General features: G+C 33.3%; 3 protein-coding genes across 16 annotated transcripts; 2 read left to right on the forward strand and 1 right to left on the reverse strand.

Annotated features, from left to right (window-relative positions):
* The first annotated feature begins 180 nt into the window (after positions 1–180).
* LOC129302613 (transmembrane emp24 domain-containing protein p24beta2-like) lies at positions 181–3,111 on the forward strand. Its single transcript, XM_054941526.1, has 4 exons — positions 181–399; positions 1,374–1,560; positions 2,154–2,261; positions 2,948–3,111. Exons 1-4 carry the CDS (start codon positions 181–183, stop codon positions 3,079–3,081), a joined length of 648 nt encoding a protein of 215 aa, XP_054797501.1. The 3' UTR covers positions 3,082–3,111.
* Positions 3,112–4,754: 1,643 nt separating this feature from the next.
* On the forward strand, positions 4,755–10,828 carry LOC129303238 (poly(A)-specific ribonuclease PARN). 14 transcript variants are annotated; one of them, XM_054942405.1, is made up of 8 exons: positions 4,755–5,204; positions 6,054–6,184; positions 6,612–6,946; positions 7,087–7,200; positions 7,631–7,757; positions 7,841–8,111; positions 9,750–10,504; positions 10,645–10,828. In XM_054942405.1, the coding sequence occupies exons 1-7, from the start codon at positions 4,834–4,836 to the stop codon at positions 10,480–10,482; spliced, it is 2,082 nt and encodes a 693-aa protein (XP_054798380.1). In that variant the 5' UTR covers positions 4,755–4,833; the 3' UTR covers positions 10,483–10,504; positions 10,645–10,828. The 14 variants fall into 14 exon arrangements, with proteins under 14 accessions (XP_054798380.1, XP_054798381.1, XP_054798379.1 ...); XM_054942406.1 differs by having other exon boundaries at positions 9,750–10,490; XM_054942416.1 differs by lacking the exons at positions 4,755–5,204; positions 10,645–10,828 and adding an exon at positions 5,718–5,907 and having other exon boundaries at positions 6,612–6,740; positions 6,812–6,946; positions 9,750–10,558.
* A 2,687-nt stretch (positions 10,829–13,515) lies between these two features.
* On the reverse strand, positions 13,516–15,880 carry LOC129303699 (probable L-type lectin-domain containing receptor kinase S.7). The gene has a single exon (XM_054943177.1). The coding sequence runs from the start codon at positions 15,745–15,747 to the stop codon at positions 13,708–13,710; it is 2,040 nt and encodes a 679-aa protein (XP_054799152.1). The 5' UTR covers positions 15,748–15,880; the 3' UTR covers positions 13,516–13,707.
* Positions 15,881–19,272: the final 3,392 nt, after the last annotated feature.

The following is a 19,272-nucleotide window of genomic DNA, read 5'->3' on the forward strand; positions in this document are numbered from 1 at the left end:
TTCTCCATGAACAAATTTTTTTTTCTTCAACAGAAATCACAAGGATTAATTGTTTTCTTTTTCTTTTTCATTCTTCAGGATTAAAAGCATCAGTTTCTTAAAAATAAATTGCAGAAAATAGAGAGATTCAGATATACTATTATTCATTCAAACATGTAGAGCTTATGTTTTGGTGTAGAAATGAAGGTGGGTTTGTCCAATTTGGCCATAGTCGTGGTACCAATATTGTTGTTAAGCAGCTTGAGTCTGCAAGCAGTGGAGGGAATCAGATTTGTGATAGACAGAGAAGAGTGCTTCTCTCATAATGTTCAGTATGAAAGGGACACAATCCATGTTTCTTTTGTTGTCATCAAGATTGATTCATCCTGGCAATATACTGTAGAAGGTGTTGACATTGTGGTTAGTACCTTGCTACTTTTGTTCATAAGCTCTGAATCTGATTCCTTTTTTGGGAAATAAAATGGGAAGGCCAGAGCCTTAATGAAGACCCACAAGGTCTAAAGAAAATAAGTGTCTACAATCATGAGGAGGCTCTGTCAAAACTATAGCCTCTGTTGTCGTCAATGTTTTGAGTAAAGTAAGCAATGATGTCAGCACATTTATTTGCTAATCTGTAAACATGCTCAAAAGTTACCTTCCAATCCTGCATCAAAAGATTTCCTGATATATTGAACAATGCTGGCTCTAAAACAGATTTTGTAGTGATAAATGGGCATTTTTCTATACATCATATATATTCTAAGATGAGAAAGAACCTAAACTCTGTTGTTAGATGTAGGTAATGTTATGAGAAAGAGAGAAAAATCAATGACTTTATAACCTAGTGGCATGTAAGTTTTTCAATAAATGAGAGGTTGCGAGATCAATCTCACTTGCAATTTCATGCCGTTAGTGACTATTCCTTTAATGAGAGGAGGGGGGGACAGGAAGAGAGAAGTTAGGTAGTCTTAGCATGACAGGTGGCTCCCACGTCATCCCCTCTCTCTCTCTCGTTGCACTGATTATAGATTTATAGTTTATGAATACTTGGTCAGAAACAGAAACTTCTCACAACTAGAAGCTCATTTATGAATATTGAAACCTCAATTGCAAATAGCTAGTTTCCATGATAAACAACTAAATTGTTGATGATTTTCTGGTAAACTTTTGAAATATTTAGAACTCAAATAACAGAAATATAGAAACAGAGTTCAAATATAATTTACCCCTAAGTTTCTACTATACAGAACCAAACTTCATTTTTGAACTGAGTTTCTGGGTTTCAAAGGTAGCTACGTTGTCAACTGAATAGGGTTATTTTGATTCATGGTATTTCTTGTTAATTAAGACCAACAAAGGAAGTTAGTATTAAATTTTTATTTTTTGAATTGAAGGTAATGGGACCTTCTGGTGAAAAAGTTCATGAACTTATGGACAAGACAAGTGAGAAGTTTGATTTTGTGGCTGCAAATAAAGGCCTCCATCGTTTCTGCTTCACCAACAGGTCTCCCTATCATGAAACTATTGATTTTGATATCTATGTCAGCCACCTCACTGCCTATGATCAGCATGTAAAAGATGGTAATCTAACTACTTCCCTCTCTTGAGTTTATATTCATTTGCAAGTCCAGCTTTTCAAATTCAGATTTGGATTTTGAGTGGTTTTTGAGTTTTCAATTTAATTTTTCTCGAGATAATATTTCCCTTTCATGTCGATTTATCACTTGTTATCAAGCATGTTATTTGTTCCACATGATTTCATTTCACTTAGTATAGCAGATCACATGATATGACAAATTCAAAGATAATAAAAAAATTTCTGACGGAATTGCCAATGAAAATCAATCCAACTAATAAGAATGCAACTTATACTTAATGTGAAGTAGATTTAAATCTTGTGATGGTATGAAAATCTCGTTCATAAAAAATATGTTAATCCTTCTTTAAGTACCTTTTGAACCATGAGATTTACACCCTTAAAATCTAACACAACTACAATTTCTGTCTTAAAAAACCAAAAATTCTTAAACTAAAAATCCTTGTGCTGCATTAAATCCAAACAGTCGTTTTTCAATGGCTACACACTTGAGTACACCAGTTAGCTTTTGAAATTGATGAAATTTCAACACATTTTTGTTAAAAGAGTCTAATATGTAACTCTATATATATTGCAGAACATTTCAATCCCCTGTTGCAGCAGATATCAAAATTAGAGGAAGCACTTTACAATATTCAGTTTGAACAACATTGGCTTGAGGCTCAAACTGAACGCCAAGCAATAGGTATGTGTATATATGCACTATCATTACTTGAAACCCCAAATGGTCAAATTGTGTGTCTTATTTCACCAGCAAAATTAAAAGACACTCTTATTACCAAGAAATTAATGCATCAATCAATATCAATATACATGTCAGAAGGAATCATATCATTTACAAACGACACCGCCTATTTTATACTCCAAGCAAATAAATGCATGATATCTATTACGATTTTTACATATCATAGATTTTGCCAACATTTTCATTTTTAAGGAGTTTCTATAACCATATTTTTAATCTGCAAAACACACCTATCTAAAAACATATCATTATTCACTACAAAAACAAGCACTACATAGTAGCAGCTTTGATGAAATCACTACTATGTCTTGCACCAGGTTTGCATTTAAATTTTCTTTTATTCTCTTTTTTCGAGGAAGTTAAAAAATATACCACATCAGTGTAGGACAAACTAAGAAACCATCTTTAGTTTGTTATCTCATTTCAAATAGATTCCAAGTTCAGAGGTTGAAAACCATACTATTCACAAGTATATAAACAGTGCAACTTTTAGCAAACTTTATCTATATTATATATAATGATTTTTTGCACAGAACTAGAAGTTTTGGATTTATATGGATGCTGAATATATGTAAATGAATGAAACAAAGAGTCTAACAAATATTTTGCATGAAATGAAATGACAGCAAACAATGCATTGAGCAGCAGAGCTGTGCAGAAGGCAATTTTTGAATCTGCAGTACTAATTGGTGGCAGCTTGCTTCAAGTCTTCCTCCTTCGTCGCCTTTTTGAGCAAAAGGGTGGTCCTCCAAGGGTTTAAATTCTAAACTTGATAACTATCAATGTATGTTCTCCGATGGGTCAATTATTGTATGATTATACGTAGAGACCGCAGAATTACAAGCAAATACAATCCCTTTTTGTTCCTTTTGTTTTAAAATTTTCATGCTGCTGGAAATATTTTTCATGCAATTTATTAAAAAAAAAAAGAGTTGCATTATTCTTGCTTTTATATGTTCTAGTTGGGAGACTAAAGTTATAGGCCTTGTTTGGATATATTATATTCAACTCTTCAAAAGTGTTTTCTCTAATCTCAAATCTTATTTGGATAATTATAAGATATGTAAAATGACTTTGAAAAAGACATCAAAAGGGGATTTGCCAACAGGCCATTTGGGTGCTTTCGAAATGGAGACGTAATGTTGGAACATTAATTAAAGAGAAGTAATATGTATCTAATTTCTTATTTGACTATGTTATTCTTTGTTTTCATCATCTCTCTTTTGTGCAGAACCCTATTCTTTTAAAAAAAGTATACATTTTCATGCAATGATTTTGAAAACAAATACTCTTTCTGTTAAAATATATTAGATATTTGTGAGGGGTTGGATATTAAAAAATGTAAGATATTTTTAGTCTTTTAAGGTATAATTATTGTTTTTTTAAAGTATTTTTATTAAATAAATTACTTTATATTTATTTTAAGGTGTTTATAGGGATAAATATAGAAAGATAAGATTAGTTTAAAAATAAATAACTACTTTATTGATGGTGAGATTCAATTAAAATGTTTTATATTTTTTAATAAAAGGAGTATATAAATGATTATATATAAATCTTAAGAGCTTTAACAAGAAAACAGTTTTCTTGTTACCATCATTTCTTGTAGTTTGTCATTTTCCTTTCATTTTTAAATAACTAAGGTTAATCTCAAAATACATCTAATACTTTTTAAATTAGTAAAATGACAATTTCAAAGTGCATCTAACAGGTTTTTTTTTTTTTAAAAAAATCAAAATAGGTGGTAGAATAGCCCATAATCGTCTACCACAGAGTAATAAACCAAGAATGACACAAGCAGAAATGAGGACGTTAGTTGCCGCAGAGCCACGAACGTAGAGCGGGTTAGTTTTAACACCACCGCCATTATTTTAATTTTTTTTTGAAATATTATTTTTTAAAAATATTTTTTACATTCATGTGAACTTCAACTTCAAACTTTCTACATTCATACTTTTTTAAAAAAATTCATTATTTTTTTTAAATTTCATGATAAAGTAATTTTTTTAAAAAAATTATCAATATCCCATAATTTCATGTAAAAAAAAATATTTTTTAAATTAATGTCATAATTTTTTTAAAAATTATAAAAATATTTTAGGAAGAATGACAAAGAGATATTAAAAAAATCAGTTAATTTAAATTAAATTTTAAATATTAAACTTTAAAAATTTATAAATATATTTTTTAATTTTATAATTGTATTGTAATGAATTTATAATTTTTTTAAATTTTAACATTAAAAATAAATTTTTTAACTAAAATTTAAAATATAAATTATCAAATTTATTATAATAAAATGATAAAATTAAGAGATTAATTATAAATTTTTAAAAAATAATATTTAAATTTTAATTTAAATTAATTGATTATTTTCAGGTATCTCGTTCACCAAATGGAGCATACATATAACATACATACATGCATATATGTATGGGCTCTTCTGTTTGTCCCGGCAAGTAGCAATTCAATATTCCTCCGCGAAACCTAAACGCTCGATTCATCAGCCAAAATGCAGAACTGGCGAGTGACGATGAAGGCTCAGAAAATTGCCAGCTGGGCACTCGCACGTGCCTTCAGCTCTGTCTCCTCTGCTTCACTACCTCAATCGGGATCGGCTTTCCCTCTGAAAACCGTCACCAAATCAAACTTCGATGCCTCACTAGCTGAACTTCGTTACCATGTCCAAGCCGCGGACTTCGTCGCCATTGACCTTGAAATGACGGGAATCACCAGCGCCCCATGGCGGGAGTCCTTCGAGTTCGATAGCTCCGATGTTCGCTACCTCAAGGTTAAGGATTCTGCGAATAAGTTTGCCGTCGTACAATTCGGTGTCTGTCCCTTCCGCTGGGATTCTTCGAAGCATGCGTTTATCTCTTATCCGTGAGTATTGTTCTTCGCCTTTTCCCCCTGTATCTGAGAAAATTCAATCATAGTAGAACAAAATTATTAGCTCAGCGCGAGGGAATTTTTAGTATATTCGTGTTATATTTCAACCTCCAAGTAATAAAAAAGGTTTTTTTTTTTTTGTTTTTATGTTATGGGAAGTTGTTCATCTTTCCTTAACTACAAGTGATAGATGAAGGCGAGAAAGGAAAATATTCTCATTCAAGTCACTGGAGTACAGAGCATAGGACATACTTCGTCTCTATATACACACAGCCTAATAAAAGTTGATTATAATATTAAAAGCATATCAACATTTCAGTTTTGTCTTTAATTATTGTAAATAAAAATAATTTTTTAAAGTAAATTAATAAAAATAATTATCTTTTTTTTTAATTTAATAAAAATATAATGATTTATTTATTAAAAATATGTTAACAGATTTTTATATTTAAAGATAAAAAAAATTGTCAAAAACCATTTATGTATTGGGACAGAGGGAGTATACCCTATCCCAATTTGGACGGCTCCTAACTAACTTCCTCACAGTTTGTTAATCCCTTTATTCCTTCTAATACATTCTGTTACAGCCCGCGCACACTTCACTTTGGCTTGTAAGAACAAGCATTCAAATAGAGTTTGCGTGACTTATGGTTCTGCTCTAAATCAGCATAACAATTTGGTTCTTTCCATTTAGAGTGTGAGGCATCTGCTTCAAGAAGTTTTCCATGTGCTTCATTTATGTGAATTTATGGAATATATTTCTTCTAGTATTTTTAATTTATTTTCTTTCTTTTGATGGAATTATTTGACTACTGTTCAGATTAAGAAAATTCTTTTTGACAGGTACAATTTTTATGTTTTTCCACGTCAGGAGCTTGCAGGTTTGGGTCCTTGTTTTGAGTTTCTCTGCCAGACTACTTCCATAGGTTTTTTGGCTAAATACCAGTTTGATTTTAATGCATGCATACATGAAGGTTGGCTTACTTTTCCTTCTTTTACCTGTGGTTACCTTTGATGTCAAGCTGGTTATTATATTGGTTTGCTTACTTTATTTCTGGCAACGACTCATTCAAAGCTTAAGTTGTTATGTGAAGGTGCTATTATTGTAATCTTTAACAATTTCTTTGCTGGGAAAGGTAAAGATGTGGAAACCTCCCTATTGGATGTTTATAGTTTGAATTCCTGCATTGTTCATTTGTTCTGAGAAAAAAATGGTCCATAAACTGAGGGTTATGGATTGGCAAGCTGGAAACACTTTGGGACATCTTTGGAAATTAGTAGTTGGTCAATGTTCCAACAATAGTCTGTGAATAGGATGGCATTCGATCTGTCTATACAAATGTCAACTCAAGTTCTTAATGTACTTGTAGTTTGAGAATTTGTAACCTTGGATAATGTCAGGAATATCTTATTTATCCAGAGAACAAGAAAGTGAAGCTGTAAGGTGCTTGAATACAATTAATGATAGTGACGGGTTTGATGAAGATTCAAGGTTTGGCATGAAGAATGTCAAAGACATACCGTCAGTCAGTATGTCAGATATTTTGTTCACTGAACGAGTGAAAAACAAATTCAGTGAATGGCGTGATGGGTTATTTCAGGACCAAGATGGGGAAGACAAAATTCAAAGATTCTCAGAAGATTCAAAACAGCAACTTCAAGTCATTTTCTATAAGATGCTTCCAGCTCTTAGACTTTGTGGATTCACCTCTCATCAGCTTAAGTTGATTAAGTTGGTAAGGTGGTTTAGTCTTGTTTCCTAAGTGAATATGTTTACCAGAAGTGAATATGATTGTCAGAATTGGTGACATTGTAGTATCATACATATATTAGGTTCTTGGAATGGCTGTTGGTGAATGGGTTTAAAATTTTGCAGGTTGTCAGAAAGCATTTCAAAGATATTTTTTATGTCAGTGTAAACAGCGAGGATTCTGGTTTGCAACACATGGTTGTGTATACAGACTCAAGGGATGAACTGAAATCACTTCTGGTAAGATGTCAATAAACTCCTCAAAACTGGCTCTATTCTTTTCCTTGTGACAATGCAATATGTGCTCGACATTGCTGATGACAAATAGTATCTGACTGCATCATGGATGGGTGAAAAAGGAGATATTGGTTTTTGTGCTGATTGTATTTGTTGATCACCGCCAAAATTGATTAACTTAAATTAAAAATATAGAGGCCTCTACCATCTCTATTTTGAATGGATAAGATTTTCTTGGAAACTGGTCTTAATCCTTTCGAATGGACACCAATTAAATATACTATAAGTAGTTTTATGTACTCTGGTAATAGGTTTGACATCTAACTTATGAGTGTGAAGGTTGAGAAATGAAAACAGAACTTGTGAACTGATATTCAGTGGTATCTTTGCAGTTTATTAAGTCATTGAATGTGTATGCATTAATCTAATGCAGAAAGAAGTGCAAGATGAGCATCAAAGGGAAGTAGAGATGAAGATTCAAGCTGCGGTAGGATTCCGTCATGTTGTTGACCTCCTTTCCTCAGAACAGAAGCTGATAGTCGGTCACAATTGCTTTTTGGGTATCAATGCCATTCTCAATCCTAAACAAGCTTTATATTTTTTTTTTTATGCATTACTAAGACGATACGATTCTATGATGCAGATATTGCTCATGTATACAGCAAATTTATAGGTTCTCTTCCAAGCACTGTTCAAGACTTTGTCTCCTCTGTTAACAAGTATTTTCCATACATTGTTGACACCAAAATACTCTTGAATGGCAATTATTTGCTCCAAAAAAGGATGAAAAAATCCCCAAAATCACTGGCCTCTATATTTGCCTTTTTGTGTCAACAAATTGCTGTTGGATTCAAAAGCAGTGACGTAGTTTCTCTGACAGCCATGAAAGTGGAGATCGAAGCGAATGATTCAAGGTTTGGTTCTCTATTCTTTGTTATGAATACTGACCGAGTAATTTGTTATTTAACTTATCCTATTAAAAACCTACAGTAAAGAAGATGGTGGTACAGATTTTGTGTGTATTTCAACATTGTTATTTTTGTGATGCATATTGAAGGGGACATGTGATGCCAAATCATGTGTGAAAATGAAATCTATTATTCTACTTTTGAGTTCTTAAATGAATCCACCAAACCTTCATGTTGTTTTACCTTCACATATAGTCATTTTTATAGGCATCTTCCAACAATTTTAATACTTGATTAGGCCCATCAGTCCACACAATTGTCCATGTACCATAGAACATACAGTAGCTATCATGGTATTTGTTTCTTAGGGAAACTGTAGGTTAAGGAGTCTTTTTGGCTTCATAGTTGTGAGTATAATAAGAAAATTCATAATATGATCTTTAAGACTAGCTTTGAATCAGGCATTTGCTTTTGTTTGTGTTTTGGGTCACATAAATCCCTCCATTCAACTCCTGGATCCTCATTCATAGATACCTTGAGTTAGGGTTTGGTATCCTGCCCTTTTGATCACCACTGATGGTTTCTTGTTCCTTCACAGGAGAAAGTATCCCTAAACAAAAATACAATAACTTAAAATGAAAGTTGCCCATTCTGTGTCCAAGTAATTCTTATTCCTCTATCAAAATTTTGTTGGTTCTTTTTCTTTCTGCAATCTTCCTTCAATTTGCTGGATCATCACTGCATGACCAATTGTAGGTCTCAAATCCAGCCAACTGCTGCCAATACGTTGTAACTATAGTGAAACATTGATATGCAGCCATCTCTTCCTGTTTAAATCTTGGAGAATTCTATCTCAGAAAGGGCTTCTGTTCACTCGAGGAACTGGCCTCCTGAGCAACTTCCCAAATGCTTTTGATTTTCACACACGGGAGAATTCTCTCCAATGTCATTTGTCATGGAGTAGATGAACCTTGACTTGACCATATTTTGCCCTCCAATTTTTGAATTTTGAATCAATTTGTTCATGCTGTTTGGTTGCTCTAAGGAGCTAGTTTTCCTTTTCTCAGCCTCAAACATACTTCAAAACAAAGTGAGACTGCTGAAGATGGTTATGTCCATATAGATGATATTGTGATGAGAACATGGGTGAGTTCGTTCGCTCTGGCTGATCGAAGTGGTGAGTAGTGGCGTTTTTTCTTGGTGTTAACGACATTGGTTAGCCAGGTTTGCTCATAAAGAAAGATCAGGCCTTGGGAACTCCATTGTCACGAAGATTTTCAAAATAATATTCCTCTGAAATTCATGCTGTTCATTGATAGGAACAAAATTCATATATATATAGATATTGAGACAGTGAGCAACATCTCTGCCAATCAATTCTGGTAAAAAGGATGCAATATGACTGAAAACAGTAACAATAAATTATAGGGAATAGAAAAGGAAAACCAACTTTGACGGACAGAGTATTAAAGCACTAGAGTAATGATTGTGATATGCGTAGAATATAAGTTAATATCATAAGATTTCTGGACTTGTAATTTTATTTTAATCGAACTAATATTGTCTCCTATGTTGTTACTCTGTGGAATCTGAAGGGCCATTGTAGAAGCTCCCATGATACCAGCATAATATGTACACTTGCAGGTCATCTAGCTGGAACCCTGGAGGCAAGCATGAAGCTGGATATGATGCTTTCATGACCGGATGCGTCTTTGCCCAGCTGTGCAGTCATTTAGGTGTTGATTTTAAATCCAATGACTCTTCACAACATTTAGCCCTCAATGAGAAAATTCGGAAGTACATCAACCTTCTTTATCTTAATTGGTTGCATGGGGACATTATTGATCTAAGTACCGGTGATAGAGTTGGAGATTTTGGGATTCATGACCTCAAGAGACAACAACGGCAGAAGATTTTGTTTGAGAATGTAGTTCTTATATGGGGACTTCCTTTCAAGCTCAGGACAAGTGAAGTAAGAGATTGTATAACCAAAGTTTATGGTCCAACTTCTGTAGTTGCAGTCTATCGCCTGGATGAATCTGCAGTGTTTGTCCAGCTCAGCAAGACTGAACTAGTCTCGGACTTTCTTTCATTGAAGGACAAATTAGAGGGACCGGGTAGTCCACTTTCGGTTTCACATCCTTTTGCAAAACTCTTGGAAGGTGGAAACACTTGTGCTGCTTCTTATGATACTTACAAAGAGATTTGTGGTTCCCCACTTTCAGAAATTTTGTTTGCTGATCAGGCAAAGGCGGTTGGTATAAAGTGGAAGACAAAATTAGTAGAACACAAGGCTGCCCTGGAAACTGAAGAGAAGATTGAGCCAACCACACTTGACCAGTTAGGAAATGCTGTTGAGAAGTGCATGTTTTTATAGTTAAATAGGTATAGATTTTGAAGTATATTGAATGAAATTTATAAATATTTTATATCCATTTAGTTTATTTTATCTATTTTCCCCCTCTAAATTTTATTGTTAGGAAAAATAGAATTTGGATAGGAAATCTATTTATATTTTCTCCTTTTTTTTCCCATATAGGAAAAATAGTAAATCGAGAATAAATAAGGAAAATCAATACATGTAGCGCCCATGAGATAGAGGAAAGGAAGCAGCAGTTTTGCATACCCTCGAGCAAGCGGCGAACAAGCGCGCACACGCAACGCAATATAATATATGTAATTATGCATACAAGGAAAGCAAGCTGGAGAGAGAAGAAAGAAAAGATAGAGCAGTTATTTGAAAAGATACAAGGAGGCCAAACTTCACGTTGATGGTTTGGTTAAGTATAATGGAGTTACTGGTAGAGGAATTATGAGATAACAAGCGGAATTAGATCAAAGGGTTTACAAAGAACCTTGGTTATCAATTTAGCACTACAGTCGAATTGATAATAATTTTGGAAGGGCTTAGCATATGTTAGGATAATAGGATTATCAAAGTGAATGTTTATTTTGATTTTATAGAGGCCCGTTCCCTCATTAAAAGTAATTTCAACTAAGGCCATCCTCTTGTATCAATTTTAAGGAATATCCGTAACCTCACAATGAGAAATTGAGAGATCACTTTTGATCTCGTCTATAGAAAAGTCAACTGATGTGCTAATTTTCTAACTTACAAGACTTTGAGGAATTATTTCAATATTACTTTATTTGACATACTGCTTATTGATTATAGAAGTCTTATGGCTTCTAATATGACCTGATTTTGGTCTCTTTATATGATTTTTTTACCATGGCCATGTATAAAAAAAAAGATAGAGTAGTTAAAAAAAGAAGGTGAAAAAGCAAGAGATGTACGAGCTACTTTAATGTTTGTTTTTCAAATCTGTTTTTTTAAATAAAAAATAAAAAAATTATTTAAATAAAAGTTTTGAATTTAGTTGATGTCAAAACTATTCTCATATTAAAAATAAAAAATAAAAACATTTTAAATATGCTTTTTTATTTTTTTTTATTTTCAAACAATACGGCAATTGATTATTAGAAATTATAGTTAGTTTAACTAATTGGCATGATAAGCTATCACTATTAATAATTAGTGATCACTACTATCAATTGATTTTTTAATTCAAAATGATTTTGAAAACATTTAAATTCAAAACAGATAAATAATTTTTTTTATTTTTTGTTTTTAAAAATAGAAAATAGTTTTTGAAAAAGAGACATAGGATATTGGAGTTCTACATGGATTGGGAACGAGATAATTAAGAAATTCTGTACATCTTAATTATTGAGAAACTGCATAAAGTGGAAGATAACCACACTTGACCAGAAAAGAAATGCTGTACCTCGCGATCAAGTCTCAAACGATGAGATCTTGGCATCATTTTGAGCAGCTGAGGTGAAACAGATCAATGCTGCCAATTTTTAATGATGCGATAAGATTTAGATAACTTATTTCATGTGTTTGCCATCAATTTTTTCAATCGAAATACATGTAAAAAAGGTAAGTTTTATTTGAAAATATCAATCAGGAACAAATAAGTTATGGGCCAGCCTGCATGAGATTGAAAAAACCCAACCCAATCTCCTCTTTTTGTGGTCTGGGCTAACCCATCCCATTTTTGAGAATGCATATATTTTTCCAGCCCAACTTGCCAAAATTGACAAGCTAAAAGGTTAGATCGTTGGGTTGTGCTAGTTTTCCTGGCTTTAATAAAGCAGTATCAAATGATTAAAAAAAAAAATGATGTTCTTACTGAAAATTTGATGGCAAAACTAATAACTTTAGCTTAGTTTTGTCCTTTGTAATTCCTTGATTCTCGGTTTTGTAGGCCATCAGCATATATGTCATATATGTCAGTTTCAAGACTTGGCTGCTGAGTAATGCATTGATTTGAGAAAGTAGGTAACAAAGTTTGTAGCATTTGATGAAATTTCACATTATATGACTTTGATATGCTCCATATACAAGATAAAAATTTTACAAGTTGCATCATTTATAATAAAAAATAATGTGACTCATTTTTTAAATTTTATGCAATGCACAGACTAAAATCAATTATTTGTTAATAGTGGCAAGCTAGCAATTGTTTTAGATTTGTGATTGATGAAGTTCATTTTCAAAGACATTGTTGTATTCAAACATGACATAATTGCACTAACTTGGTAAGAACATGTTTAATAGAATTAAACTAGAAGAGGGGTACATGGTAAGAAATGATCCAAAAACATAACTTCATAGATTTTAGGTCATTGAACTAATTTATAATGATTTTTGTGCATTAAGGTCTTTTAGTTTTGATTTGTGTATAGTTATTTGATTAATCATCCTATCATATGATACATATATAGAAGATCGATAAAATTTTTAACAAATTATAATATTTACAAGTTATAAATAGTTTAATATATTCTTTAAATTCCTTACAATGCATAGACTCATAATAATTATTTGTTAATTGTAGTCACTATTTGAGACTTGTAGTTGATAAAATTCGTTTCCAAAGACTTGGTTTTGTTCAAAAACATGACTTAACTACACTGACGTGGTAAAAAGAAGTTTCATGTTCAACATAATTAAACTAGAATAACGGTACATGATACGAAAGGACCTATAAGCATAACTTCCAAAAGTTTAGACCCTTGAGCATAACTCTGAATGGATAGTATCATGAGAGTGTGTTCAAATATTTGACTCATGTAGCCGTTACAATAAATATTCTGCTTCTGGGGACTCTCTTTTCTTTGTTTTTTTCAATGGTTGTTGTTTTCTAGTCAGTGTCACATGGTCCAAGTTCAGAGGTGGAGGTGATGATGGGAACACCAATCAAGTGCTCTGCTGCGCACTTCCAATTTTTTGAATAGTTGTACAAAACCTATAAAACCATTACTGAGACGTAACATGAGAAAAATTTACAACAAGCTTTGTTTTTTTTTTTTAAATCATTACTGAGATGGAACATCGGAATCTTAAAAAGGGATATAACCCAAAAAAGAAGGTCAGTTTCATTGTATAACTGAACTCTTATATGGTGAGTAATACACAAGACATTGAAGTTCAACAGATTGGTTTTGAACTCAAGTCCCTAAACAGACCTTCCCTAATGAAGAATCCTCCACAAAGAATCAAGAAATGAAATGAATGACTAAGTCGACACTTTCAATCAATTCTTATCTCGCACAAAGATTTGTCAGTACTGGACTCCTCATCACTCTCTGAAACAATCTCATCTAGACTCAAAGGCAAGCTACAAGAGAAGGTGAGGCATGGCTTCACCTTTGGCACAAGAAGTGTGCTTGCTGCTTCATGGTTGCTGAGAATCTGCAAAACCCTGGTCATAGTGGGCCTTTCAGCACTATCTGGGTTTGCACAGCTCAACCCCAAGAGCAACAGTTTCTTCATCTCTTCCTCTGTGAATTCTCCATTCAATCTTTTATCAGCTGCTTCAAGTATCTTCCCCTGAGAGTGAAGACCCCAAACCCAATCCACCAAATTGACCATGTTTTGGCCTTCTCTTTCAATTGGCCTCCTCCCACATGCCACTTCAAGAACAACCACACCATAGCTGAAAGCATCAGTTTTCTCAGTAGCCATCCCATACTGAAGGTATTCAGGCGCAAGATACCCCATTGTTCCTGCTGTTAATGTTGAAACTGGGCTTCCGTCATGATCCATCAGCTTCGCCAATCCAAAATCACCCAACCTTGGGTTGTAATTTGCGTCTAGCAATATGTTTCCGGTCTTAATGTCTCGGTGAATGACTCTTTTCTCACATTCTTGGTGAAGGTAAGTCAGAACAGAAGCCAACCCAATAGCAATATTAAGCCTACGAGACCAGTTCAACAAGTTCTTCTGGCATTCTTCAGATTCTTGATAGAGCATCTTGTCTAAGCTTCCATTGGGCATGAAGTCATAAACAAGCAGCAATTCTCCTTTATCTACACACCAACCTTGAAGCTGAACCAGATTCTTGTGCCTCAAACCAGCTATGATGGAAAGTTCAGCTAGAAATTCTGTTTTGCTATCATGAGAGTGTCTTGACCTTTTCACAGCGGCAATGGTTCCCGAAGGTAGAAACAGGGCTTTGTAAACGGTCCCAAATGATCCTTGGCCAATGATCCTACTTGAGTGAAACCCTTTTGTGGCTACTTTCAATTCTTTGTAACTAAATTCCTTAGGACAAGCCATTAACTCAGTTTTCACTCTCTTCGGTGTGCTGCTATTCCTCCATTTTCGTACAGAAATACACCCCAAGCTTAACAGAACTACACAGAAAAAAGCTGGACCAGCAATGGCTACACCTAACCCAAGCCTTTTGTCATGCTTACTGCTGGAATTATTTGAGGATTTCTTATGAATGTCCTCTGTTGCACTCACAAAGCTATCAGAAACATTACGAGAATGAAACTTTGGTGATGTTGCAGGAATAGATCCGTTACTCTGAAATCTCCAGCTCACAAGCTGATGAAGCTCAGTGCTTCCCTCAGTAGAAGCAGAAAACCCCACATACGCAGTCTCATTGATATATCTAGAGAGGTCAAGATCATCAACATTCAGAATCGGGTTCTCAGGCTTCAAGTTTGAACTAGAATTGGAACTCAAGAACAATAGGAGCTTCCTCTTTTCACTGTCGTAATCGATCCAAGCTGTGATCAATTCCCCACTCTTGAGATCAATGCCCTGTGAGATGGTATCACCGGTGGCGTTGATCAAAGCGACGCCGTTTAGATCCAACTCAACGCCATTATCACTGGGGTTGAATTCCACGGCGACGAAGTCCGAACAGGTCAATTGGGAGGAACAGAGGAGACCCGAATACCCGCCTGAGCTCCCAAGAGTGTGGTTGGCGGGAAACAGAAAGAAGGATAAGGAACCATCAACGAGGGAAGGAGGATTGTTCAGGTTGTTGGTGACGGAGAAAGCGAACGATGTTGAGAACGAAGAGGAAGTGTTTGATTGTGGGTCGAAGAGACAGATGGGATTGTCATAGATCACGGCTCCGGCGCTGGAAGTGGGAACGTCGGAAGACCTGGTGAGGCCGACGACGCCGTTCCGAAGAAAGGAATCGCCAATGAGAGTGATGTTGCGAAGAGATGTGAAGGAAGGGAATTCGAATGTGAGGTTTTGTTGTGCGAACACTGTTGTAGGATCAAAGAAGCACAAGAGAAAGAAAAGAAGCAGGGTGCTTGCTGAACACATTATAGTCTAACTGATAAGAAGAGTATGATGATCAGAGAATGGAGAAAATGACGATGATAGAGACGGGGGAAGAAGAAGAAGAAGACGAAGATGGGAAATTGCGAGGCTCCATTCCAACCGTTAGAATGAGTGCGTGTCGGCAAATGTTTTTAAAAATGGATTCAACTGTTGTGTTGGGCAAATTGAGAGAATCTAAGAAAATGGTGGGACCTCTTTTGCCTTTTTAATCCCACTTTATAGACACTTTATTTTTACCTGATAGAAAAAAAGAACACTGAAATTTTTGGCCCTCAAAGGAATCGGACACCCCGATCATTCATGCAGGTAGACATGAGTCTTTCCATTTTTTGGTGGAATACTCTTTCCATTTTTATGTCTTAAATCTACTTCATTTTTTTCAGTTTTATTTTTCATTTAATGTCAACTTTATTTACTAAACCTTAAATGCTTGAATTTGTAATAAGTCATTTATAACAAGTCATTTCATTTATTTAATACCTACATATTAAAAATATTATTTAAATTCTATAATTTATCTTTTGACTAAAAACTAATCAAATTTTAAAATTTCTTCCTCCAAGAATATATCCATATAATATAAAAGTTATATTAAAAATTACATTATTTCTATGTTTATTTTTTTCTATCCAAAATATTAGTCATTTTTTTGTTCAACTAACTTTGGTTCAAAATATCGAAAGTTCAGTATTTTTCAAAAATTATTTTTCTCATTTTATCCTTATATTTATTAACTTAATTTATTGTGTAGCATGAGAATTTACCACATCATTTTCAATCTATTGGTCAATTCTATATTATTTTGACTTTTTCACTTGACATCTCTCATTAAAATTTATTGATAAAAATACCCTCTTTTTGATTTAATTCATCATTGATAGTTGAGACAAATGATAAAAAGAAAAAACTATACATATATATATATATATAACTAAATTTGATTGGTATACAATGTTGGAAGATTAAAATGGTAAGGCAATTAATATGTTAATTACCTAATTTATTATTAATCCTTAACCTTATATAAAGGGTTGAATATAGTGTACTAAGGTAGGGGAAAGTTGTTATATAGTATAGTCTCACATTTTCAAATGTAACATGGCGGGGTAGTATCATAGACTAGTAAAGTACACCAACAATCCCTCAATAATATCCATTTGTGCTTGCTTGATACCATTCTTGACCTACTGTGTCCCAAATATGAACCTTGATAACCTTATCATCGACTCAAATGCTTTTGATACCAATGGTAGACTTGGATTCAAGGCTAAATTCATTCTTGGTGAACCTTAACAAGATATTTAATTTGTCTATATTCGAAATCCAGATCAGCATGACTTTAAGCAAATAATCATAATCATCAATGGTTATGTATGCCCCCAATTGTCACACACACTTTTTCTTGAGTGGTAGGCTAAGAGGGAGAAAGAAGGGAGGGAAAAGAAAAATTAGAGAAATTTTCTTTTGAATTGTTTTTTCTTAGAGAAAGGGAGTGTTAACCCTTTATATAGGCTTAAAGATTGATAACAAACTAGGTAATTAAAAAACTAATTACTTTATCATTTTAACTTTCTAACATGCAGATTATAATTAAAATTTGTTCAAAATTTAGGGAGAATTGAATTTTTAAACTATGAAGTAGGGACTCAGCAATTTAATTGTATCATACTTGTATTTGTATTTATGGAGCTTTTGATGGTCAGGGTATTTATAAAGTTTTTCTTTTGTTAGAAAATTTTTATGGGATTTAAAGCAAAAGGTGTAATAACATTAAATCAAACAAGAAAAATAGGGGGTTGCAAATTCGATTGATCCAATCTACTTCTCTAGTGATACCATTTCTCACAGCCTAAAGACAAGAAGATTTAGATACTAGATGTTGTTTGCAAGTTCATATGTCGAAGGGTCTTTATCTATGCAAAGTTTTTGGCTCCCCTCTCCGTCTAAACTTGTAGAAGAAGATTCTATCGGTTCCAACCATGGGTTTAGAGACTAATATGGCATAAAAGATGGGTAGGGTGTTTTCATTCATCCCTTTAACATCTTATTTCTTTACTTTTGGGGCCTAAAAAAGAAATCCAATTTGGGTCTTGCCTTTCTCACTCCCTAACTTCAGTATTTGAAAATTTTATATATTGTATTTATGTTGCCATTAATTGCTTTTAGTTGTGTTCTAGCGTGCTTTGTGTGATCGCGTGTGCTTTTTTGCATTTTGTAGGTCAGATTTGGGGTGTCCTTTGTGTTGTCCATTGATTTTCATTTCTATTATGTTTTTAATGTGTTGTGTTTATGTTTTTTGTTGGTTTTCCTTGTTTATCATTTCAATAGGTGAATTGAAAAATATTTTGATGTTGTCTCTTTGGATTGGGCTTCATGAGAATGCTTTCTATTTTAATGATTTTTGAAGGCTTTGTTATTGCACAGTGACTTGGCTGGTGCTAATAAGTAAATCAAAGGAGCATGCAATAAGACTTAAAACTCACCATGATAAACTCTTCCTCATTATCCATATGGTCAAGTTGGGAGTTAGAGATTTCTACTGGCGTGCAAGTGTTTCCTATACAGGGACCATGGATTTGGCATCTTTGTCAAATCTCTCCTTGTTGATTTCATCAAATCCATTAGGGGTAGGTGTTGATAATTACCCTTTACAAGGTTTAATATAGTGGTATAGCTCCTTCATTTTTCTATCCTTGTGAAGAGTGAAATTACCTTTGCATCCCTATAGTAGTTTTACTCATTTTAAGGTGTTATGCTTGTTTTTCTGGCATTTTCTTTGGCATGGTTGAGCTTTTTCACATGTACAAATATGTTATGCTTTTAGATTATTTTATTATGGGTTACGAGTTATTAGTTTGTCTTAGATGTGTATATCTTGTTGTCTTTATTGTAATTATGTTTTCTTATTAATGCATTTGCCTTTCACCCAAAAAGACATTAAAAAAAAATAGTATCAATGCTCAATGGCCAGGGATGGAGTGAACATTTTATACATGGGAGGCAAAATTTTAAATAACATAAAATATAGGGGAGCTAAAATCAATTTTAGCAATCTTAGTAAAGAAAATTTTAAAAATGTTCAAAGGGAATTGGGAAGTACGTGCCTCTGGGAAGTGTCTCCGTTGGTTGCCATAGCCCATCCAAAAGAGAGCAATTTTTTTTTTATAACTCACATCAAATATTTTTGATGAAATCAAGAAAAAAATTAACATTTATTTTTTATCCAAAAATTTAATAAATTTATAACTTTATTTTTATTAAATATACAAATTTAATAATATTAAAGGCTAGCAAATCTCAATTATCATGGTCTAATAGGTTAGAATAATGGTTTGATGGATGGGGTAATAATTAGATAAAAAAATAACATTAAATACATATAAAAATATATATAATAAATAAACTAACAATGTGTTTAATTATTAATAAAATAATATAACATGAACATAAATCAATAATAGTGTAAATTATAATTTGGGTCAGAGGAAAAATTTGCCTTAGAAGTTT

This window comes from Prosopis cineraria, unplaced genomic scaffold (assembly GCF_029017545.1).
Source record: "Prosopis cineraria cultivar Desert tree isolate PC_DT_omini unplaced genomic scaffold, ASM2901754v1 PC2, whole genome shotgun sequence".
NCBI classification, from domain to species: domain Eukaryota; kingdom Viridiplantae; phylum Streptophyta; class Magnoliopsida; order Fabales; family Fabaceae; genus Prosopis; species Prosopis cineraria.